The sequence below is a fragment of the Coloeus monedula genome (assembly GCF_965178545.1).
Source record: "Coloeus monedula genome assembly, chromosome: 1".
Lineage (NCBI taxonomy): Eukaryota > Metazoa > Chordata > Aves > Passeriformes > Corvidae > Coloeus > Coloeus monedula.
In genome coordinates, this window is record NC_138781.1 from 122,909,026 (window position 1) to 122,935,322 (window position 26,297).

General features: G+C 38.5%; 1 protein-coding gene across 1 annotated transcript in view; it reads left to right on the top strand.

The window, feature by feature from the left end:
• NKAIN3 (sodium/potassium transporting ATPase interacting 3) overlaps window positions 1-25,966 on the top strand; it is a gene marked incomplete at both ends in the record, with an annotated part of 320,103 nt that extends 294,137 nt beyond the window's left edge. The window contains one exon of the mRNA XM_082278597.1: window positions 25,895-25,966. Coding sequence (XP_082134723.1) covers window positions 25,895-25,966 — 72 coding nt within the window. The remainder of the gene's footprint in view (window positions 1-25,894) is intronic.
• Window positions 25,967-26,297: the final 331 nt, after the last annotated feature.

Below are 26,297 nucleotides of genomic sequence, written 5' to 3' on the forward strand. Positions count from 1 at the left end.
AAGATGAGTGCTCTGCATGGCTGATCACTGCTTGTGCAGAGCTGACAGAGACCCTTAACCTTCACACACCAGGAGAGTTTTCCAAGTGGGAGCAGTCCTTCCAGGCACAGCAACACCAATCTGCTTTCAGAGTGGGAAAGCCAATTTTGGAGAGTTCTGACCCAGCATGCTTCAACTCAGTGTCTTTATTGATGGACGTTTTTGTGCTGGCACACTTTAAATATTCTTCTTTGCTGTTTATTAAAGATATTTTTTTCACCTGTTTCAAAAGCTCAGAAATCTCAGAAGGCTGGATATTAGGAAAAATGTCTTCATCAAAAAGGGTTGTCAAGCATTGGAACAGGCTGCCCAGAGACGTGCTTGTGTCACCATTCCTGGAGGTATTTAAAGGACATGTAGATGTGGTGCTTAGAACATGGTTTAGTAGTGGACTTGAAAGTACTGGGTGAGTGGTTGGACTTGACCTTAAAAGGTCTTTACCCTTATCTTTACCTTGATCTTAAAGGTCTCTACCAACCTGAACATTTCTGTGATTGTGTATTTCTGCCATCAGTATTCCAGCCTGTGTGCACAAAGGTGAGAGAAGAGCAGCAGATCATGCCATGGGCAAACAGGAGACAACAAGGAGGGTTTGAGGATTCAGGGTCAGGAGTTTGCCTTGCTGGTAATGGAAGTGGCTGGGTAACTTCAGCCTCCATTACTAAATGCTCTCGGTACTGAAAAGCAAAATGTTCAGCTTTTTTCCATATAAATTAAGACAACCAAAGTCTTTAAATCACTTCTCTTGTTCCCTTGTCAGGTGAAAGAAACAGTTAACAAGAAAAGCAGAGCTAGCTACTTCTGAAGATGGGAAATTATTTTTAGGAATCACTTTTGTTAGCAAAACAAGAAGGAGGAATCTGAGAGAAGTTAGGAGTGTGAAAGAAATACTCGCCCTGGTGCAGTGAATCTCAGAATTCCCACGAAGTCTAAATAAGAAGGGAAGGCTTTTTTGTACAGATTTACCACATATACAAAATATATTCTACAATACTATTTAAAAATCAAAAATGCTGAGAGTTTAAATGATAAGTGTAGTTTAGATTAAGTACTAACAACACCTAATGAAAAGGAAATAGCACATCAGTCTCCAATAAATTTTCAGGTACCATTTCCTTTCAACAGCAATAATAACCATAATAATGATAAAAGGGAGAGAAGCTCTTCACTCAGTACATCTGTCTGGTGCTGGGAGCATGGCAATCAGTACAGAACACCGTATTCTGCTCACTTTCATATTAATTCTGCCTTCTCACAGAGTGTCTTGTGTTATTCCCATCCCCAAAGGCTTCTTTCCCTTTTGTGCCTGTTCCTTGGCTGTTAGTCCTCCTTTCCTGACCAACTTCAATGAGGCCACACAAAATCTGAAAGGCAGCTTTGGCACCATATCAACTATACAGGCTTTTCATCAGAGCAGTCAATGTCTATTGCAAGGACATAAGATTTTACAAAATACATATAAATCTTCTTAAATATATAATTATTTACTGATTTTCTCCACCATTTCTAAAGTATTTAATAGTATCAGTCAAAAACTCTAGATAAAGATGAGTTTCCAATCTAAATTAGCTTTGAAATAGAAAACAAGCAAACAAATAAAAGATTAAACAAAACAAAAAAGTGCAAAGTAATTTGGGAAAGTGCCCTGAGACCCTCTCAGACTGTTTGACCTGCTGGATTCCTCAACATGAAGCTTGAAGACTTTGTTCCGGATTTCCATGGCTAAGTTTGCATGTGAAATACCATATTGTTTAGCTCTGTTCCAGTGAAGCTCTGAGGACTGAAAATATGAAAACAGGCTTTATTAAGGCAAAATAGCTCCAGTCTTTGAGACTAATTCCTCCACACAAACACACTATTTAGTGATATTCTGAAAACCCACTTGCTAATTCTGTAAACACTGTATGAGATAATACTTCAGAGAAAAAAAAACCATAATGGACAGAAAGAGTGTTTAAAAACAGAGTGACTGGACTACCAAAAAAAAAAAAAAAAAGAAAAAAGGAAAAAAAAAAAAGGTTCATTGGAATCCTGGGAATTTTGGAGACCCTAGATTTGCCTAGTATTTCATTTTGAAGTTTCAGCACTATTTGCATGTGCTGTGTAAAAGCTGTTAATTTTGCATTCTTCTCTATTATGTTGTGAATCATCCTCATATCATCTTTCCTCGAGTAAGGAGGGTGGAAACCAGGGAGATAATAGAAGGACGTAGGGTGTGAAAGGCAGAAGAATTCCTGCAGCATGGCTGGCTAAATGGTCAATGAAGAAGCAGCCTGGGGAGGCTTTCTCTGTTACTGTGAATTATGACTGAGTTTCTAAATGCAGAGGCAGACAACAGTGCATCTGCACGTTGGCATTTGTGAAGTAATTCATTCTACAAATGCAGTATTGATTTCTTAGAAGAACACAGCATATACCTTCAGAATTTTTTCCGCATGTGACAAGATTTTGGCTTTTTGCTTTTCCTTTCCCTGCAAAGTGGTCCACAACTTGAAATGGGCTCCCTGGCTACAGTTATTACAGAATGGTTCTGTTCTTTTTTGTACCCTTTATTTTGACCTTTCTAGATGTAGTCTAATAATTTTCTGTCCTATAATGTTAATTAGGAATCGAACATTTCCTCCTGTTAATGCAGTAAAGTGCAGTTGTTCTTTTGCTAGAGCATATTAATAATGTCACTAATTGAGACAATAATTGTCATGACATGGGATCCCTCATTTTGCTCTGTATTTTTACCTATGGGAAAATTAGGCTGTGACCTGACATGGGAGCTGTAAAGTCTAGTAATGAGAGAACATGTTATAATCATCCTGTGAAGCCAGAAATACCCACAGCAGAAATAATTAGCAGTGGGCAGGAGAGCTTCAGTGGGGCTTTAGCATCTGTATGCTGTTATTAGCGACTTTAATACATTAATTTGGCCAATATTACCTGAGGGGTGCATCCCTCTTCACCTGAGTTCCTGTGGGGGAGTACAGTATTACAGTGGCTCAGACTCCTGCACTAAGGATTTTCCTCTGTGGGGCTGGGATAGGTGGGTGGTGTGGAGCCACCTCAGATCAGCCTCTGGAAAGCCACAGAAATGCTGTTCAGAGCCTTTGGGTGCAAGTGGTTCTTAGACAAGATTTTCAGGACAGCATGAATTGCTGTTCTCAAAAGAGTTGCACTTCAGGGAGCAACTGAAAGAGACAGATGTTTTCAAAGCCTCAGGTGATGGGATGACATAACCCTAAGAGAGAGGTGCACCCTTTCACTTGTTTTTGCTGATGCCATAGGTGAAACATAGAGGGCATAGTGGGATGATTTAGCAGATCTGGGCAAAGAAGCCAAATTTCTTTGATGTCAGAACACCTTCTTATTGTTTATATCTCAAAACCACTCAGAAACAGCACCTGAAGTGTCTTTATTGGTCATGACTTTAGATTGTCTTCTGCCTCACTTCAGAAAAATTCAGTGCAAAGTACTATCAAAAGTATTTTAAAGGAAAGAAAAGCAGATGAGGATGGGTTAGAGACCTGATTTTTACCTGGAAGCTTTGTTTACCCTGTTTAGGTTAGCATAGGATTTGGGGTGTTGGCTATCATGTGACATGGGATCAGGATTAGGTTTCTCTTATTCTACCATGCTTTAATTAAACTCCTGTATCTAATTTTTTTAATGTGATTTTAAGACCTCATGTCTCTTAGGGCCTTTATCACAAAAGCTCTAAGATATGTGAGTTATCATTATTTGACTTGATACCATTTAACACACTGTGTGCTTTTAAAAGCTGAGACAAAGTCTAAGTGGTTTGCTGATGGAAGTGCATAAGCTGATAGGTCTTGGTCCTTGTTCTGCGTGACACTCGGTGGGGGGAGAGTAGTTGTGCTTCTGTATGTTTCTTTACAGAGTGGGCACTGAGGCACTGGAGCAGGTTGCCCAAAGGGACCTGTGGATGCCCCATGCCTGGAAGTGTTCAAGGCCAGGTTAGATGGGGCTTTGAGCAACCTGTTCTAGTGGAAGTTGCTCCTGGCCATGGGATGATGATCTTTAAGGCCCTTCCAACCCAAAACATTCTAGGACTCTATAACCGTTCTGATTCAGTAAGTATTAAACTAATATTTCAGTATGTAGCTATGTACGTCATATGAGGGCTAATTAGCAATGTGCTTTTAGAAGTAAGCATGATTTTTGCATTTCTGTGAAAAGAAGGGAGTAGCAAAGTATCTGCTCTGGACCAACTCTAGTTTGAATAGCTTCTGCCCATAGCAAAACAGGGACAGACATTTGCTATATTCTGTCAGTAGTCAAATGTTAGAGACAATGATTACTGTGATCTTTGTCTGAAGGTAAGTGTTGCTCAGAGTATTAAAATAAGTATTTGCTAATCCTTTATATATGTTTCTTTCTTTTCAAGATTTGAAGTCTCAGCCACGTAGGGAAAATCAAAAGCACAGCTTCCTGTCTTAGAAATGCATTATTCTTGGCTACAGTTGCTTTGCTTTTATGTGCTGTTACTTTTAGCCTGAATTTAGTGCACTCAAGCATTCTCTTGATGCTCATAATGGCTGCTGCCTGTTATTCAGATATCTTCATCAATCTCTTCATGATTGTTCCTAAGGATTTTTTCTCCCTGAGACTCCAGGCTGTTCAAAGCCCATCGGTTTGTTAAAAGTCTGATTAAACTTTTGGTATATCTGACAGGCCCATCTGCAGGGATTCCAGATTAACCATCTGGAATCATTTGATCTTAAACTGTATTAAAATAACGTTTCAATAAACCCATGTTTGAATGCTACCATGTTTATCCAATAAATACTATCTCAGCACTGGCTTTTATTCACTGAAGAAATTAAATCTCTTACAGCTGCCTCACCTGCAATATCTAGTCAGATTTTTAGAGGTTTTTAAAATTTATCTTAGCAGGCTTAGATACGCACTCTGTCCAATAGGGTGCTGTATTTTTATTAAGCACTTGCTTAAAATATGCTATAGAAGTAAGAGTTCAAACAAGTCATTGTCAGGCATTGTAAACCATCTTTAGGAAGACGTAAAGCATTATTAGGAATAGAAAAGTTTTTCCTGTACTGTGTGAACACAGTTTCTATGGTCACTCATTATTCTGTTAATAAATCAGCCACTAGGGCAGTGCAGCTGGATTCAGCTGAGATTTGTTGTCCTCCCCTAAGGTCGCCATCAGCCCCACGTGTGCCTCTCCTAAGAGTTTCCAAGCTGATCTACTTTTAGAGTGAGGCGTCTTTTCAAAGTAGAGAAATTGCTTTCCGTAAGTGCTTTTCTTTGAATTTAGCTGAGCTTTGACTGCTGGATGATCTAGATAAATAAATCCTAAACCCTAGGTTCTTTCTTTTCCTGGTTTTAACTTGCTGCTCTGCCTACAAGTTAGCTTTGTGAGAGCTGAGGACAGAAAATTGCTAAGCACCATGATAGAGTGTGTCCTTGAGCTCTGCAGCTGGAGACACTAATGATAACATCCAAAGCATGCCATCTATATGCAATATAAATAAATAACTTTCCAGTAGATCCTCCTTTGAAGGGGGAAAATAAGCAAGGCAATAGCATTAGAAAGCATAGTTAGTCTGAAATCCTTGCTAAGCTGCAGATTATCCACAGCTATTTCCATAGCCCTTTGTGGAGTCAGCTGGCCTCCTGCAAGCAAGCAATGAGAAAATATAAGGAAGGATTTTGCACTGGTTTAGGCAGTCTTTTTTTCCCACACAACCTCTGGTTCACTTTTAATATCTCTTCTTTCCCATGGCATTTAATATTTTAATATTTTTTCTTTCCATATACCTCTCTTTTCTGTCAATTTTTATCATGCACACAAAAAAACATTAGGAAACAAGGTGAGCTAAGCTGTTAATGCCTATTGCATATTAGTCATGTTAAACTAACTAAGCTGGGCAGACAAAACTGCAGCCTCTTACCTAAGAGAAAGTTATATTTTCATATGCACTTGCCATAATTCTTTATTCTTGCTAGTTCATCCCTTTTAAAAATAAGGATATTTTGAATAGATGGAACTTGATCTGTAAAGCACTCCATTAGCACAAAGGATACATTATGCTAATAAGATGTTATTAAAAATATAGGAAATCCATGGCAGAAGAGTTTCTTACCTAACTGCCCATATGACAATATCTTTTATATCTGACTCTGTTTGTAGCTTAGTACCTAAAATTGTTTTCAAACACATTAAATCTCCCTTTGAATTAAATGTGTCCCACAGGTAGGAATTCAGCTACAGTAGGAATTAGTTTTTATATACCATAATATAATGATTATTTTTCTGTGCAACTCATCTAAGGAAGTTTCAGAGGAAGTAAACATATTTAGAAAATATTTGGAAGATGCATAATGCTACAAATAACAGTAAAAGAAACTAGATATATCAGTCAAAATATCTAATTTCCCAGGGTTTTGTACAGGCAAACAAGCAAAGAAAATTCTTCCCGTCTGGATTATTCACCTTCTGTAATGCAGATAGGACACAGCATGGGTACAAAACAGATGGGATAGGCATATAGTGAAAAGGAAAAATAAGAAAATGAACAAAAAATACAAAGGGAATTGCATTCACTGTTGTGTACTACAAAAATGGCAATTTCATTTTTGGACAAAAAGATAAAACAATGGTTATTTTGCTGATGTAACCTCTTGATCTCTTATAGAAATCTGAGATGGGTACAGCTTTCAGAAACTGCTGTGTTGAAATGTTGCAATTCTAAAATATTATCATTCTGTGTAATATTACTATTTTTTCAGGTTTTGTTTGTTGTTTTGTTTGTTTCAGTAGTTTTTCATTCTCCCCAGTTTGGAAAATACCTTGTGTCTTCTAAATGAAAGTATTTGGTGCCATTGTCCTATCCCACCAAGATTTCAGCTGGCTATCTTAAATGCCTAAGATATCTGTGTATGATAAAGGGGTGTGAAGTTAGACCCACAAGGTATCAATCTCCTGGTGTGGCAGCTGGTGGCTTGGCAGAGCACTTTATGATTCCTAAATTTATTAGTAGATGCATATGTTTAGGCATCTTATTTACCTTCGGGGTGGGTGTGGACATCTGGACATCTATCTGGTAATGTTTCAAAGGTGTTTCCAAGAAAGAATTATTCTCATGTACAGCCCAGAGTCCAGCAGCAATTTACTTTCTGGATTTTTTTCATGTTGAAGATGTTTACTGTTTCGTGGTGATGTTCTATTACCTATTGGGAAGGTAATATCCTATTTTGAATAGTATTTCTTCACCATCAGAGAATAATATACCCACACACAACTTGTTTCTGTTTTCAGCTTTGGACAGATTTCCTGTGTGTCATATTTCTTTCATAATAATTGAATCTTGCCCACATAGTAGCCAGCATGAAACCTGAAGCAATCAGATTCTCCTTTGCATCTCATCTGCTTTCATTACAGCTGTCAGACAAGGTTATACCCTGTCTAGATTCATAACAACTTTAATGATGTTTTTCATATATTGGTCTGAAAAAAGACAGTTCAACTGTCTTAAGATTCTCCCTTACAATGGGAACTCCACAAGAAGTATGAATCATTATTGACACACTCAAAATAATCTGACATGCTGCTTTAAAATATTAATGAGAAAACCCTTGAGTCTTTTGATATTAATAATTGTTTCATGTTGTAATTGAATTTGAAAAGCTCTGTTAAGATTTTTATCCTCTGAGAGTAACTTATTATTTCTAGGATAAAATTGTTTGATAAGTGGTTTAGGTGGCAGCATTCTGAAGAAGCCCTTTGCACTTAATTTTTCTATGAACACTGAAAACTAACAATACACTGTAAATGCAGACTCCCAGGCCCAGAAGTTCTGAAAGAGTACGTAATTTAGTATCATAAGATTTCCAAAGAGGTCATGTTTTCTAGACGCTTGATCATCCTTATAATTCTCATCTGAAATCTCTTTGATTGGTTCTCTTTGCTGAAGGGAAATCTACAAAATATACACAATCTGTCATCTGATGCCACACTGCTGCTGTGTTCCAGGGCACTTCTGATTCACCGTGAAAGTCAGTTTTGCATCCCAGCATGATGTCTGGGTTTTTTCCCCAACACCATGGTATTACCCAGTCACAGTCTGGGTGCGGTTCATTACTCTGTGGAGCTGCTGTGTAGCCTGTTGGTCACCCTATTCTGTCTTCAAGTAGTTGGTTTTTCCTTATTCCTACTCAAGTACAGTAATTTGCACTTGGCCTATATTTTTTTCCAAACCCGTCGTCCGTTTGCCAATATTATTTTAATTCTATTCTTGTCCACCATGGGGTTTGCAACCACTGCCAGCTTACTTCTGTTTGGAATTGTGAAAGGCATAGTATCTCTGCAGATAACCCAGTGACTGCTGAAACTGCTGGGTAGCACTGGGCCTAGGTGGAATTCCATGGAACCCCATCAACAACTGTTTCTTAATTTGATGGAGGACAATGAGTAGCTATTTCGGAGTTCAATTTTCAAGCCAGTTGTTCAATCTATACTACTGTACTTTGGTCTAAGCAATATTTTCGTAGTTAGCTTAGAAGAATGTCAAGCAGTGTCAAAATGCTTACTGAAGTCACAATTTATCACACCTGATTCTCCTTCCCTAACTACAAAGCCCACTATCTCTCCCTAAGGAGGAACAGACTTTATATAACATGATTCAGTTTCTATAAATTCATATTGGCTACTACTTAGCACCTTGTCTTCCTACTAGTATGTTTATTTACACACTAATAATTTGATTATTTTTTTCAAGAAGCTTATAGTAAATAAAGTTAGAGATAGAATTCTGTGTGTTCTCTTTCCCTTCTTTTTTCCTGTCTTTGTATAAAGAGATGGGTACAATCTTTGACTTTCTGATCTTCAGCCTCTCCTGTTTTTATCAAATTGTTACAAATACTAACATGCTTGAGATTGCTTTAGCTGGACTACTACATGCTTGGAGGTGAATTTACCAGGACTCGACCATCTGAAGTTTTTCAGCTTTCTATTTTGGGCAGATGATCAATAGCATATTCTTCCTTATTCTCACCTGAGTCTGTTATTAGTGTCTGTGGCATTACTTCACCAGCTACAGGTAACCTCTCTGCTGGTGAAAGGAATAAAGAGAAAAGACATTGTGGTTTTTTTAGCCACCTTAAGGCCTTAATGTCTGTAGTCATTTCCCTGAAGGCAATGCCATGGAACATAGCCAAGCCTTACATCCAGCTCTCAAACCCATGCCTCCAGTCCTGGAGGAGGTGTTTGCATGGCTTCAGTGGGCTGTGCAGCTGATGGGTGACCTACCCATGCTGGAACATAATTACTGCTGCCACATGAACCTGCAGCCTCAGGCAGAGTTGGATCACTGGGGACTGCAACAGCTCATTGCTTGAGCTTGCCCTTTATTAGTTTATGCCACTGAGTATTTTTTTATCATGCTTTATTCTCTTTTTAGTTGTATCTTGTCTTGACCTGTCTGAGCTCCTCCCTATACACTTCTGGTACTGTTTTATATTTTTCTCTGCTAATCTGTATGCAGGCCATCCAGAAGACCATTATTGAGCTAAATGGGTAACTTTCTATGCTTCTCCTTGGAAAAGTTTGTACTTGTTCAGTGTGTATTCTTCCACTCTTCTGATCACTTTCTTGAGCAGAACTTTTTCATAGACCTCTTTGTCCCCAGAAGCTACATTCCATCTCAGGTCACTGCAGTCTGGTTCCTGGGTGTTTAACGTCCTTGTTCCACTGTTCTCCTCCCAGAATTGTCATCTCTAGTAGTTTAGGGTCGCTGTAGTGCAAGCTGTTTTCCCATTCCATGTTATTTCTTAGAGATATTATTTGGTTTTTGTATTACAATCAAAAAGAAATCTCATCCCTCTTGCGGGACTTTCTGCATGAAAGTAAGATCATACAAATTTTAAAGTTTTTGTAGTAGAAGTTCTTACCTCTAAAGAAATATAAGAAATACTTCATTTTTTTCTTCAGTGATGCAGATTTTTAGAGAAACCATACATAAACAAAATGACCATTTCTAAAACAAATAACAATATTTGTCTAAGAATATTAAAATTTGCAAAAAATAACAGCTGTTAGGCTTCCACTGCATTCCCCAAATTACCAAATTTGATAATTATAAAAAGCTATCTAAGAATTTAATAATCTGAAATTATGTTTATTTTCCATGTAGAACATGAATTGTCTGCTCCCTGAGAATCAGAAATATTGTTGAAGAGATTACTGACTTTTTAGCATTTTCCTACACAAGAATTTATAATGTATGAAAAGCTATTTCAAAAAGATCCTTCTAACCTTAAATTAATATGTTAAAGATCTTTAAGTCATTGGACTTTGAATTTTTGAAAGTATTTGAAATTTTTTTCACCAATAAAAATGCACAAGCTTTTTTTTTATTTTTTTTATTTTCTTTTTAGAACTATCAGAAAATTGTTTCCTTTTTAGATTAATTTGGGGAATTGTGTTGTACTGTTTTCTTTAATTCAGTGTTTATTGATCCCTGGGGAATGCCACTGACTACAGGGCTTCAACTGGATTCTGCTCTGCTGATCACAACCCTTGAACTCAGCCATTCAGACAGTTCTTGACCCACCTCTGTCCCTTCATCTGACCCACATTTCCTGAGCTTTCCTATGAGGATGTTGTGCGAGACAGTGTCAAAAGCCTTGCTGTGTATTGCAACGTATTTACTAAGTTGACAATGGATGAAAAATATGAAAAATACAAACAGCTCATGGGTTAGTACATGGAAGACTGGCATCACTTTTAAAGATAGTTGTGAAAATGGGTCCTACAGTGAGCTGAGTAGTATTTTAGAAATGTAACAATTAATGTAACACATAGTAATTTTCATTTGAGATGTCCCTTTTTTTCCTTGCAGTTGTTTTTGTTTCTTAAGCATTTTTTTTTATCAGCAAAGACTGCCTGATTAATGTGACTTTTTGACTTCTTAAAGACTTCAGAACAGAATCTATAAAGTATTTTGACATTTTGTAATTTAGTCATAATTAAACAAAAAAAGTTTTCCTGGCCCAGCTCCAATCACAACTCATATATTTCACAAATTTTAGATTATGAACTGCTGAGTGTATTCCTAGAAATCTAACGTAATATCTGAGCATCACTCATATCTATTCTCAATATTTTATGTGGAAGCATCAGCATTACGTCTTCCCTTTCATCTGGAATAGGCAGCATTCCTAACTAAACCATTCCAGATGAACTTCAAAACCTGATTGGAAGAGACTTCAGTTTATTCATTTCAATTCAACAAATATTGGGCTGAAATTATAATGTATACATTAGGGATAGAGTTAATATTTTAATCTCTTTCCTAGTGTTTGCGTTAGGTTTCCATGCTTCTGATTTTCCAGCTATAAAATTTACAGCTGAATTTAGCAAATGTAAACAGTAATAAATTGACATGTTCAGTGCAGCAAAGATGAGGGCTTAACATCTCCTGGCCATATCGGCTGGTACTTCCCTGTCATATCTGGTCTGGTTTCTCATAGCCTTCGATGAACAATTTTCCCTGAAAAGAGCGGCTTTTGATCCATGAATAGGACTGACCTCTCCAGCATGTTTGAGGCATTGGGTTCCTTAGTTTATTTCTGATTTGTGTGGAGAATGTCCTTCCTTCAGTATGTGATGAAAGGCAACACTTTAGTCTGTGATCAGATAATTTGGTTTGATTTTCCATTATCCTTATGTAATGAAAAGTGTGATTAATTATTTTGTATTTATCTTTTCTAAGACATGCATGATTTTTTTCTGTGATTCTGTCATTAATTGTCTCCTTTCCAAAGGTGAATTTGTCTAATCTCTCCCTTTTCTAAACCCACCCATATCTTCGATTATCTTTGACACCTTTCTCTGTAATTATTCTGATTCAGCTACTTCCTTTCTGAGATGAGAAGAACTGTGTGTAGCATTGAGCATGCAGGACACAAGGGATTTGTATGGTGGCATAATGATGTATTCTACTTTCTTTTCTCTTGCTTTTCTACTATTTGATTCTCCTTTCTGACTGCTGCTGAGTACTGAACTGAGGTTTATAATGAACTATTCACAAGTTTCCTGAGAGCTACTATCAAATTTAGAGCCTGTTACTGTATATGTGTAATTACAGTTGGTTTTCCTTATATGCATTTGCATTTATTGACACAGAACTTCAGCTCTAATTTTATCAACCAGTCACTCAATGCCATGAAATCCATGTACAACATTTTGCACTGGACTTCTGTTTTGCTTTGTTTGTTGCATCATGTAAATCATACTTGGTTTCTATATCCTTAAACTTTTTGGGGTGCTGGTTGGCAGCAGGCTCAGGAAGAGTCAGCAGTGTGCCCTGGCAGCCAAGAGGGCAAGCCCCATCCTTGGGTGCACCAAATACAGCATCACCAGCCAGTCAAAAGAGGTGATTCTACCACTGTGTTTTGCATCAGTGTGGCCTCACCTGGAGTGCTGTGGGCAGCTCTGGGCCCCACAGTTTAAGGATGTGAAGGTCCTTGGATGCACCCAGAGGAGGGCAGCAAAGCTGGTAAGAGGGCTGGAAGACACTTCCTGTGAGGAACAGCTAAGGGTATTCAATTGGTTTGGAGAGAAGAAGGCTGAGGGGTGACCTCATTGCTCTCTCCAGCTTTCTGAGGAAGGGAGGCACAGAGACACATGCTGATCTTTTGTTCAGTTTTGATATCCTGTGATAGGCTATGTGGGAATGGTTCAAAGCTCCACCGGGAAAGGTTTGGACTTGACATTAGGAAGCATTTCTTGGCTATGAAAATAGTGGGACACTGGAACAGACTCCCTAGGGAGGTGGTCAATGCCCCCAGTCTGTCAGTGTGTAAGAGGCATTTGGACAATGCCCTTAACAATATGCTTTAGCCTTTGGTCAGAAGTGAAATGGTCAGGCAGTTGGACTAGATGATTGTTGTAGGTCCCTTCCATTTGAAATAGCCCAGTCCTATTCTATTCTCATCTATGAGACTACGAGACAAACAGATTTTATTCCATGATAGCATGTAATTATTGAGAAGCTGTGGTTTGGGATCTGGTCAGATTTCTGGAGGTGCAAGTGTTCTATATGAATTGAATTATCCCCCAAAGGGCTTTAATATGGGACATGACTTTCCTTTCCATTATTTTTCATTCTACACCATTCTGTCATGTTTGTCCCCATGTTCTCATATTGAATAATTACAGTTTGTGCCAATTTGCTTATTAAAGAAGGCAAACTGCCTCTCTTTTATTTTCCTTTTGGTCTAAACTGGCTTTTGTAAAAGTCAACATTTCAAAGAACTGTGAAAGTTGCCATTAAAATAGACCTACCTGAGTTTCCTTTAAATGAGCCAGCTCTACTTCTGCTCACAATATGAGGGAGTTGTATCAGCAGGGGAAAGAGTGACATAAAATTTAACCTCCCAGGTATTTATTTAGCTAGTCTGGGCTGCACAGCATGGTTTAGTAGGCTTAAACTTATTTGTACCTGAAAGGGAGCAGAAAAAGGATTCAAAGAGCTGCACAGGAACTCTAAAAATATATTCCAGGTGTACAAAGATGCCTTTTTTGGTGATACCTTCAGCCCCCCCCATATCTTCCCCGCCATGTATAAGGTTTCTTCCAAGGACTAAGGACATACTCTTGAGGCTCTGGTGTCCCTCGTGTACAGGAGAAGATTCTTGGTGAAGATCTATCACAGTTCTGGATGCAAGGAGAAGGAGGAGAAGTAGGTTAACATTTTCTCTGTCTGACATAATCTCCTTCAGGCTGTGTAATTCAGTCTCTCTTTTCATGCCAGAACATAACCTGAATAAGCACCATCACCTCTGTCCTAGATTAAATCTGAGCTTGTTTCCCAGAAAGAAACTACCTGCTCACCAAAAGCTCAGCCTAGATGAGCCAGAGTCAGGGACTCCAAAGACAATTCCAGGTGAAACCTGTCTCTGGTCAGGACATACTCTCAGTGCAGCAAATGAGCAGTTACTTTTGCCAGGTGCAGATTCTCTTGCTACATCTGCATTTCTTTGCAGGAGTAGCCTCAAGGCAGGAGTTAGGGCCAAATCTACTTCCCATATGCTAAAACATCCTGACACTTGGCTCTGGGACAAGACAAGAAAATGCCTCCCATACACCCAACATGCAGGGACGTGCTCACCAGCCATGAGGGGATGCTTGTGGTGGTTTTGTACTGACAGAGGGAGAAGAGTCCTTTCTAGAATGGCTCCAGTGTAGCTTGTGTATTTGCATGCTGCCTGATTACAGGCTGAGCTTAGATACCTTGGAAAGGAAATACTCCTTTCAGATGCACCCTGGCCTTCAGGCTGCAGAATCAGACCCAGATGACGGTAAAGGGAGCAGTGGGGTGCAGTGTCAAGTGAAAACTGCTGGTAAGACACAGAAGTGAATAGGATATGAAGCCACAACATATATACAGGGACCATCTACTGCAATCAAATAAACTGTGCCAGGGATGTGTGGTATAAGAGATCACACTGGGTCAGACATGACAGGACAAGCAGCTTTGGAAATTCATTAGGCACTGATAGAAAGCAAAGCTTCACTGCAATTCTTGATAGCTTTTCTGCCCAGTGGGAATCCAGCACAAAAGCCTTTTAGCACACACTTTAACTGGGAATACCTGAGCAAACTGATAACATTGCAGCTTTTATGGTATTCTTGTTTCTCGGGTATCACAGCAGATCACTCCACAAGGGATTATAAGGATGTGTGTGTGTGTGTTTATGTACCTCCCTCTGCACATTCAGGTAGCAGCTTGAATGAATTAAACACTGTTATCCATAGTGAAAACTACAGTGGGAAGGGTCAAACAAGGACATGGCTTTCTCCTTCCACCATCTTTCATCCTACATCATTCTGTCACGTTTGTCCCCATGTCCTCATATTGAATAATTACAGTTTGTGCTGAGTGAAGAGGCTGCTGTGTTAGCTGCCAAACACATAAATTCAGCCATGTTTCTAATTATAGTATTGTTCCTTCCAAAGACAAAAAAAAACCAATTCAAAATTGAATCATTTGTTCTGTGGCTTAAATATGGCATATTCATACACAAGTGAAAGCACACATGGGATAGATCATCTACTAAATATGCTGTTAAATGAAAATTGATTAGGAAAAACAAAGCGATGATCAAGAAAGTTTCTTATCTCCACCTCCTCTATCTGTCATCTACTATTGTTCATCACAGTAGTATTTCAACAAACACATCCAAAAAGGCAAAAAAATGTCAAAGTGGACATAGAAGGGGTTTCTTTGGTGTGATTTTCCTTGTATATATGAAACAAAATAGTAAAAGAAAAAGAACACTGACCTATGCAATGTCCAAAAATAATTTGGAATTGATACCCACAGAGAGAAATACTGTACACTACTTTTCTGCCCCACCCTGCAAACCAGATTATAAGAAAAGTTTTCAGACAACCTGTGCTCATCCATGCTGCCTTATATGAATTTCTACACTCTTGTGAATTTTAACCAGCTCTTGGTTATTATTCAAGGCTTTTATTTCTGTGTGATTTGATTAGTGGCTGGTCTAAGCTACTGGGTGTCATTCAGGCTTTGGAGATTACTTCTGAGGTGCATTTGTGTGTCAGGCACTCCTGCAAGTTCTCTCAGAAGGTTCCACTTGGGTCAATAATATGAGCAGGCTGATAAGAGTAGAGGTTTAGTTCTTACTTTCCATTCACATAGCATTTCCTGCATGAGATGATGTGATGGCTTTGGGTCTGCCTGAGGGTTGCCTTTTGTTTTTCTGTTATTCTCTGAGGTATCATAGAATGGTTTGGTTTAGAAGAGACCCTAAAGATCATCAGATTCAACACCCCCTGCCATGGGCATGGACACCTTCTGCTAGACTAGATTGTTCAAAGCCCCATCCAGCCTGGCCTTGAACACTTCCATCCACAACCTCTCCTCTGGGCACCTGTTCCTCTGCCTCAACACTCTCACACAGACCCCTTGTCCTATCACTTGTACAAAGTCCATCTTTCATGTAGCAGGCTTCAGGTACTGGAAGGTGCTCAAATGTCTCCCCAGAGCCTCCTCTTTTCCAGGCTGAATAGCCCCATCTGTTTCAGCCTGTCTTCATAGAAGAGGTTCTGATCATCATTATGGCCTCCTCTGGCTTTACTCCAGCAGATCCATGCCCTTCTTATGTTGGGGGCCCCAGAGCTGGACACAGCACTCCAGGTGGGGTCTTGCAAGAACAGAGTAGAGGAGGAGAATTACCTCCCTCGACTTACTGCTGTGGCATAACTGTTGTTAGTGAAAGCTTTGCAATTTTTTTCATATGATTTTTAAGCCATGTTTATGGATTAACAGGAGCTAGAATAATAATATGTTCATTTTACTATTATTACTTAGCTGTTGAAGAGGTATCTGTAAAGGTGGTTAGCTAATAGTGGCGATTAGACTGTCATAATTCACTGAAATCTTGAGCTAGGTATTTTTGTTTCCATGTCACACTTTGTCTGTCTTTAAATGGGTACTGCCTCATGGTAATATAATTGTTTCATGCCTGTGTTATTTACATGGTGCATGAAGGGAAAGAAACTATTCAGTAGAAAAGAAGTCATTCTTACAGATTTCAATGCATTGTTAGAATTAAAATACATTCTCTATGTCTGTTGTAACAGGTAAGTGGAAATAATACTCTCATTATGTGCTTTCAGATCTAATAAGGAGGTAAAAATATCTTTTGGCATTCTATCAACAAAGAATATCTTTCATAATTGCAGTGTAAGCAGTGAAAGAATTTTAAAAGGAGTATTAGCATAAAAAATGGCCAAGGTTTGCAATATTCTGCTGTTCTGAAAGCAGTTTGTTTTGGTACCCCCTGCATGCATAATCGGTTTCCCTGGGATTCAAAAACCTTTCCAAGTACCTAGTCACATGTCAAAGGTATTTACATTGGCTTTAGTCACTAGCAGACATTTCTTTCATTCTTTCTTCTGATTTCATTACCAGCTTCCAAAGTGGTATGTGCAGCTTAGGTGGAGGTAAAGTCATTACCTGATGAGCACTTTAAGAAATACTTTGGGTTACAAGACACCATCAAGCCTGAATTTGTTTATTATATCAAAAGATCTGAAATACAGTGTGATCTGCAAGTAGCTCTGAAATTATCCTTAACACTGATAAGTGAAGGCAAAAGCAAATAAAAGTAATTATTTAAAGAATATAAAAACAATTAACACAAAGTCAGTTTGACAGAAATTAAGGGAGGTCATCTTTTGGTCTGCTTATTGTAAAATTAGATGTAAAGGGTTTTCTCACTTCCTGTTATTCAGCTGGCAAACTAATTAGTCATTAAATTAAATATGAGAACTTTGACCCTATTCTTAGGATAACTTTTATTATCTTTACACACTGGAGAAAAGCTAGATCTAAAGTCTCACTTGTTTGTTCAGTTCTTCTCTGGTGATTTTGTTAAGAGTCTGCTCAGATGTAGATCTCCTTTCTCTTCTCTCTTACCACCCTCATCCCCTTCACTTTCCATTGTTTCACTCTTAAACTTTCAGTGTTTAAGGTTGGCTTTATTTTGCACTTTTGACTTTCACTGTATCCAGTTGTATAATTAACAAGTAATTAATATATTTTAAGATAAACCACTGTGTTCTGACCAGTCGTGTTTAAATACTGTGTTCAGTGTTTTTACATATTGCGACTTCTTTTTAATTCAAAATAGGAAGCTTAGAGCTCTATCACACAATAGACAACCAAATAGATAAGGATTAATGCTTGGGGTTTATTTTTAATCTCTTCTCTGAGTAAAGGACAAAGGTTCCCAGATCCCTTCTGTGGACATGGAGTACCTTGGAACATCTTGGAGCTCCAGTACCCCAACCTAGTCTGTGAGGGTTGCTCTGACATTATCATTGTGGTAACAGAGTATGTGGATGAAATTCTGTGAGCTACAGAATTATACATGAGATTGGCTTACACAGTTTGTTCAAAATCCTCCATCTTTCAGAGTCAGAACAGAAAATATTTCTAAGGACTTGCAGCAAAAACTAACTGGGGAGAATAACCCATAGCTAAGCCGAAGAGCAAGAGGGGAGAGAGAACACAAGAAGTTCTCCCTTCTTTCTCTCATCCCTAATAAAGCTGTGAAACATCTCAGCGACATAACACATCAGTCCTCCCTCTTAACTAGTAAAGTTATTTTGGGCAACTGAGCAACAGGGGTTTATGTTTATAAACATATGTTTATGCTGCTGGAGAAATAAATTCCCTGACCAAGTGCAGACAACAGTATTTCTGATCTTGGCCTGGGAAAATTAGATAGTCAAATGCAATTTTTAATTTAAAGGCAAAGAAATGCAGTGGGAACAAGGACTTGAGAACAGCAAATACAGGGTAGAATTTCAAAAAGCACTGTAGTGCTAACAGGTGTAGTATAGTCTTTTCCAGCATGCTGCTGGGCTCCCAGTGCTGGGTAGATGGCATTCAAGAATTGTCTCCTGCACTATTAGCCAACAACAACCTCTGTGTATTTTAAAAATAGACATTTTTAGTATCTGCTCAATTGTTTCTCCATGGTAAATAGATAGCAAAAGTACCTGCAAACTCCTGTCACCCAGTTTTAGATCCTTGGCACATTTTAAGGGCTATCAGAGTTGTAGTCTCTAGTAACTCTCCACTACAGCTGCAAATGGCACACAGTTGGACCAGACCAACTCTGTGCTGGGCTGATTAAATTGGTAGACAGTGTCCTTGCAGCCTGAATTTTATTCAACTCAAGTCAAATTGATTTTAGGAAGATGAAGAAGAGGAAAAAAAATCAGACAACATAGAGTGGTTCAGCTGTTGCTGCTACCTTTTCCTGTTGTTTCCTGGACATTTTTCCACTTGTTTGTGTGCTTTTATGGTTTAAGATTTATAAGTACTTTCAGGTTGAGCCTCTGCCTGCTACCAGTGTAAAATGTTGTGTATTTCCTCATAAAATTCTGGAAAATGAGGACATACCTTTGAGACTGTCTCTTCTTTAATTCAAAAAATTGCATTCCGTTTTGAAATTTTCTATAATGATACAGTTTTACAATATGTTTCTAGTAAAATGTTTATAATCAAGCAGGTAGAGTGCATAATTGTATCGAGTCATATGATTGGATAACTGTATACTATAGTAGTAAATGGTTATTATTATGCTCCAACTATATATTGCTGTTACTCTGGGTCTTTTTACTTTGTCATTGTCTTGAAATATGTAGAGTTATAATTTCTTTGTGCCTGATAATCTTAGTCATACTTCTATCTTGCTGAATCGTGTGTACACACAGATACTGGGATGATATCCTGTTTCCCTTATGTCTCTCCCATTCTGATTTAGCACTTTCCCAGTCTTTAATGGAAGAAAAGGGCTTTACAGTCCTCTCTGCAGAGTAATAAAAATGTTAGTGGCAAGCAGGTATCTAAGAAGATTAACTACTCATGTTTCAGCTTTTTCTCAGTAGTAGTTAGCTCTTCTGAAAATGCTAATCAGGAGACAATAATAGTCAGGATACTTTGTAATTTAATGCATTCTTACCTTTTTGCTCAGTAAATTCACTCTTGTTACACAGTTTCCATTTTATAAGTTACATTTAAGACATCTTGTCAAGCTTTGTATCCTACAAATTTTTTTATGCATAAAGATTCAGTTTTAAAAGTTTCTTCTCCTTTCATACTCCCTCAATCTTTGTGGGAAATTGGGTAATAGTGAAATATCTTGCAGAAAAAAAGTAATTGTGTTTGCCAAGTTACTCTTTTGAAGAACCACAGAGATAAATAGGAAATAATGATTTTCAGTTCTCATCAGCAAAAAAAAAGTCAAGAAAAAGCCATATTCAGTGAGATGACAATCTCGGTGGGCTGGAAGTGTACAAGGAAGAGTATCAAGCAGAGTTTCCATTTTGGTTGGAGAAATCTTCCAAATCTGGAGCCAGGAGTACTGTACATTAATTTAATTTATTTGGATGGTTCCATGTTGTTGCAATGAGATCTCTAGAAAACTCTGTGTAGTAGCTTAACAGTGGTGAGTGACCTATTGTACACCTGACCTTGAAGATTAACCTGGTAGCCCAGGGCACTGCTTCATGTAATCTTAAATACTTAGTGTAGTCTCAAATACCTGCTTTGAACCACTTGAACTGCAGTGTGTGAAGCTGACAGGAAGGTAATCTCATGCTGTGAGAGTGTATTTAAAGGTCACAGAAGAAGATTTAAATCAAAATTATCCAAAGCATCAATTTTAATAAAAAGTGTTTCAGTCTGCAGAAAACAGCCTTGATTTAAATCATCGCTCTAGTTTATTTTTCATTTGCCCTTGCTTTCCTAAGGGAAGGTTAATCCACATTAAGTAGTAACTATTAAAATACATTAATTTGCAAGTAAACATACACTTTTGCACTCAGTTTGATTCTTATTTTTAATAGGATGTATTCTAGTAATATTCATTTATTAAAGCAATTATATCTCACAGCATATATTTGCTCAAATGATTAGTTTTTTAATTTCTTACATGTTTTAATAGTTTCCCTCAGTTTAATGATGGACAATTATATAATCTAATTTCACTTCTATTAGACTAGGCATTTATATTTCATGCAGATGTTCATAGCTTAAGCCTGGAGATTTTAGTTAGGCTAAAGCATTAAAGTCCTCTTGAGACTCTACTGCCTGCACAGGAGAAAAATAACAGAGACTACTACTATTTTATTTCTACCTAAGGATATCAGCAGAAAATAAATTATGCATCAAAAGCCTTCATAATAGCATCATATCCATGTACCCATGTACCACTAATAAGAAATCCTAGTAAGTCCTACCACTAATAAGGACTCCACACTGAAGTCTCTGCCAACTTATAGCCTAGGTGACAATTGTTTCTCACACCCTGACGCCATCCTTCACTATGATTTGGAGAATTTAGCAACACTTACGAGCTAGTCACTGAAGAAATAAGGTTTTTGGTGTGAAAATCCTGATGGGTCTAAAAATACCGTATGGTCATGTCCAAAGAATTATGGCTCAGTGTTCAAAGGGAAGCCAGCAACAAGTGGTATCACTCAGGGGCCCATACTGGGACCAGTGTTATTTCATGCCTTCATTACTGATGTAGCAGTATTGAGTGCACCCTCAGCAGGTTTGCTGAGAGGTGCTGTTGATGGGCTTGAGGAAAGAGATGCCACCCAGAGGGACCTCAGCAGGATCCAGGAGTCGGCCCGTGTGAACCACATGAAGTTCAAAAGGTCACGTGCAAGATCTTACACCTGGCTCAGGGCAGTCCGTAATATCAGTACAGGCTGGGGATGAACGGCGTGAAAGGAGCCCTGCTGAGAAGAACTTGGGGATCATGGTGGATGACAAACTTAGCATGAGTCAGCAAAGTGCACTTGCAGTCCAGAAAGCCAATTGTACTCTTGGCTGCATCACAAGAAGTGTAGCCAGCAGGTCGAGGGAGGTGATTCTACCTCTCTACTCTGCTTTCATGACACTCCACTTGGAGGGCCATGAGAATAATTGGAGGGCTGAGAGAATTGGGGCTATTTAAACTTTACTTTTTATTTTGGCCTTTCAGTTTATAAAGAGAGCTTATAAGAAAGGTGGAAAGAGGCTTTTTTACCATGATCTGTGGTGAGGGGGAAAAGGGTAAGAGTTGTAAATTGAAAGAGCATAGATCAAGTTGAATAGAAGGAAGATATTTTTTACAATAAGGATGGTGGAGCACTTGAACAGGTTGCCCAGAGCAATTATGCATGCCCCAAAACTGGAAGAGTTCAAGGACAGGTTGGATGGGATTTGAGAAACCTGATCTAGTGAAAGATCTTCTTGCCCATGTCAGGGAGGTTGAACCAGAAGAGGTTTAAATTCCCTTCCAACCGAAACCATTCTGTGATTCCCTGAAGTAGCTGAGTATTTTATGTATTGCTTATTCTCTCTAGAGAAAGGCATGTACCCTAACCACCGCAGAGATGGATGAAAGCAGGGGACAGCAGCCTCTTCCCACAATTTCCCACCTGATTTTCTGCAGAATAGCACTGACAAGTGTCTTCTGAGACACTTAACTAGACTGGGCTCTCCAGGCAAGACAGGCAGTCTTGTAGAGTGCAGGGATCCGAGAATGTTTCCATGCCTTGAACTCAACATTGTCAAGACAAGGCCACCTTGCCATCTAAACTGCTCTCTGGATCAAGCCAGAGGCTCTTATTTATACTCTCAGGTACTAGTGAGCTTTGATGTTTTGGATGTCCTGTTCCAACCACTTCATTGGTCCCTTTGAACGATTACTGAAACTCAAGATGACCAAATTAAGTATCTTCCAGCTCCTTTGCATCATATTTGCTTTAGTTATCTGGGAACACACATTTAAGTCTATCACTTGGTGCCGGGCCAATAGCCAACATTTCCAGTACCAAGACTGGCAATTAGCATGATGGCTGGATGGGCTCACATGAGCATAACACTATTAATTAAACTGCAACTGCGTTAGTCAAGATAGCAAAAGTATATTGTTGGAATAAATATTTTATTAGCCTGGCCATCAATAACTCAAAATAAGAGGTTTTAATTAATTAATTTACAAAAATATTCACAGTGGTGGCTGTAACTCTGTTTAAGGATCTGGAATCGGGTCTCATCTGTCAAGGAGTATATTCCCACTTTATCACTTCTTGTTAGTGGTGCTGTAGATAGCAGTTACCCAACTATAACTACTTGTTTGTTAGTTACAAGCCAAGCATGGCTATCCCCTCCTGAGCAGCAGTACCTGACACTTGATGCTAAAGGGCTCTTTTTCTTCCTTGTTGCTTTGTTCTTTCAGAAACATGTATTCTGACATTTAAGTACAGAAAGATATTGTTGGATTATGGTGGGTTATGGTATCTCCTAGCATGGTTAGTCACCTCATCTCTTTTTTCTCCTTCAAAAGACTATGAAATTGAAAGAGGGTGAATATATTTTTTATTTCTCCTGGTATTAATAACTAAACAGATGGAAGAAATGGTGTGTTTTAAACAAATATACATCATAAATACAACAGCTAGCAGTGATTTCTAACTGAATGAGGAGTATTTACTAATGCTGAGGAATATAAAGAAATATAGTTCTGAGAAGTAGAGAAAGGCTGCTGATTTGCAAGAAGGTCATAGATTAGGCAAAGTGTGTTTCAAACACTGAAGAGAGTGGGAAAAGATTAACTTTAAGGAGAAGGTCTACTAGAAGAGCAAAATATAAGCTCTTAGGACTGTAAAACTCAGGCTTGTCATGACCCACATTTTTTGGGAAGACTTTGAGCACTTTTCCCTATTACTTTCTCTGTGTCAGTTTGTTTATTACTTGTTAGAGGGGAAGTCTTGCTGTGCTTTATCCACATGTCCAACATCTTAGACATTTGAGAAATCTGCTGGAAGTACTTACAGAGATATGTTTTATATGATAGGCTTGGATATAGAGTACACATGTACATATAAAGCAGGAATTGCATTTATAAATAAAATTAATTTATACAGAATACTACTAATAAGAAAAAATAAATACATGATGGAGAAAGAATAAATTCTAATTTCTAATTCTAAATGTTTGATCTTCCTTCACAAACACTTAACCCACAGGCTGTACTACAATTCGTTTCTATCATGTTCATTATTTATTCAGCAGTTTTGCTCTTCAAAATATTTTAGTTGTGTTTAGGAAAAAGAAACAAACCCAAGTGACTTATGTAGTCAAATTGCACAACACAAATGGTCATCCAGAAACATTGTAAATAGACAGGTGACATTCAGTTATGAAAAATCACCTGTGTTCTGGTGTTTCTGTGGTGCTAATGCAATATTTTTTTAAATTATGTGTAACCTTCAGGTGACACAAGCCCTACATTTTAGGTATTATTTGTCTTTTTATCTCTTGGAAGCCTTTATATTGTATTGTTTTAGTTGTCATGCCTGAAAGGTGCTCTAAACTGTGAAGTTTAGGGAAAAAATGTGCTTAATCTGTAAGCCGGTGCTGGTCCTGGATGAGCATTTACCTCAGCAGGTAAACATGAGCACACAGTGACCCAGCCAGCCCTGCTGTGTCTGTGGGTCCCATCCTGCTGCAGCCACCATGACACCAGGCACGTGGGAATGGGCAGCTCAGGCATGGATCCATCCCAGCCATCTCCAGCGAGCGCCTTCTCCAGAGCTGGTTTGCATTTAGCTGGCTCAGAGCATCAGTGCAACAAAGTGCTGTTCACCTGAGAGAGGCTGTGGAAATACCACGCAGCAAACTGGACACAAAAAAGCAGTCAAGGAAGCTGCTGATACTGTAGTCTGCTCAGAACGAGAGAAAAGTTGGATTAAAGTCACTTTGTCAAAACACCAGCGAGGTGAATGCCCTGGAGAGGAAGCTCCAGCAGGATTGTGCCACAGGGCTGTGACAGCCCTCATTCACAAGTAGCTCAGCTTCAGCATCCTGTAGCTTAATTCTCCGTGGGAAGATTAATCCCTTGGAGAAGGATTAAGCTGCAGTGAACTAGGGCCACTTTATTTCTGAATGGGAAAGGCCACACAGGGATTTAATGTACTTTATCTTATGCGCATTGATTTCACGGCTTTAGTTAATTCATCTTAACTTCCCTGAATTCCCTTGTGTGGACAAGCTTTTTGTCTGTGGAGGGGCTTTTGGAGCTGCTTGTAAAGCTCCTCGTGCAGTCCAACCAGAAAGCAGGTTGGAATGATTTCCGTGCTTCTGAAGGAGCTTATACCTGTCTAGATAGTATTAAATTACCTCTTTCTCAGATGGTTGATCCGCGACATCCTTAGAAGAACTATTTTAATTAGATTTTTTGAATGGACCAGAGAAAAAGGAGTGTTCTTAAATCTAATCTCTGGGCTATTTTTGAAATCTCTCATGAAGAGTCTTTTCATGGCTTTCAGCTAGCATGAATTGTGTACAGCTGCACAAACAATATTTTCTCAAGATTGGACATGTCTGGCCAGTGCAGTTTAATAGGTTTCCTTGCCCAGTGGGATTTTCTTCATCTTTGGTCATGGTCCTAAGAAAACATTTTGTCTGTATGGATAAGGTGTGAGTGGAGTTTCTATTTCTTGATCCTAAAGATCTTAATCCCTTCCTCTTGGTGGCACAAGTGGCACAAATATGGGTTAAGGAGCATGTTTTTGTGGGTGCTGCTGTTAAAATAATGGCATGGTTTGACTGTTGCTGGCCTTTGGGGAAAATGATTCTGTTCATTTCCTGCATAGTTAATGTGAATTACTGATAAGGTGTTTCCTGATGTCGATGAAGCATAACCCAGTTTTACTGTTCAGCTACATCATGACAATTCACTTATTAGTTTAAAATTTTGCTAAACAGTTCTTCACTGGGACACTTTATGCAACACAAAAAGACATCTCTTGTGGGTTCCACAGAAGTGTTACTATGACTTAATTCTGTAGCAGTCAATAAATATTTTGCCATTTTAATAGGCATATGAAGTACATAGGGGGCCCACATTCATGTGGAATAAGTCATGTGAGAACAGAAGTATTGAAGAACAAAGAAATGTAAATAATAGCTGAACATCAAGATACAGAAGTTTTCCATCAGTATTACTCAGTAGCAGTATTCATCAATACTGATCCCAGTGGGGCTAGGAAAATATTTTAAAATATAAAATGCATATTTATATATAAAATATGTTATGTGACATGAGCAAAAGAGACAAAATTAATTTAGCTGCTTGTGACCGTTTGCACTGAAATTTGCAAATGCAGGAAATAGAAGTAAATATTTTTAAAGTCTAGCTGTGTGTTTATATATCACTGGACTAAAAGCTTTATAAATGTTCAATGTGTTCTACTGATTGCTTTTCCTCTTCTTTCACACAGCTGATTGGATTTGTGTATGCCTGTTACGTGATCAGTATTTTCATGGAGGAGGAGGACAGCTGTAAGTACTGATACTCACCTCACCATCTCTGGAGCCAAGGTACCTGGGCTGAGACTTAGTCTTGCATTGAACTACCAAGGCAAAGAACAAAGTTGGAAAAATGGCAGAATCTGGCATTCATGTGCACAACCAATTATGCTTAAAGACTTACTTATTTAGGTACTAGCAAGTTATCTAGGTCGGATTGCACCTCCTGAGCTTCTTCATAGAGATTTGTGAACCTCTTACATGAGCCAGTCACAGTGATGAAAACTATGTGATCCATGTTGGGTACATATAGATATATATGTTTCTTTATGTATGTACATTTACATTTGAATCAAAGCTCCTGAAGCCTCTTAA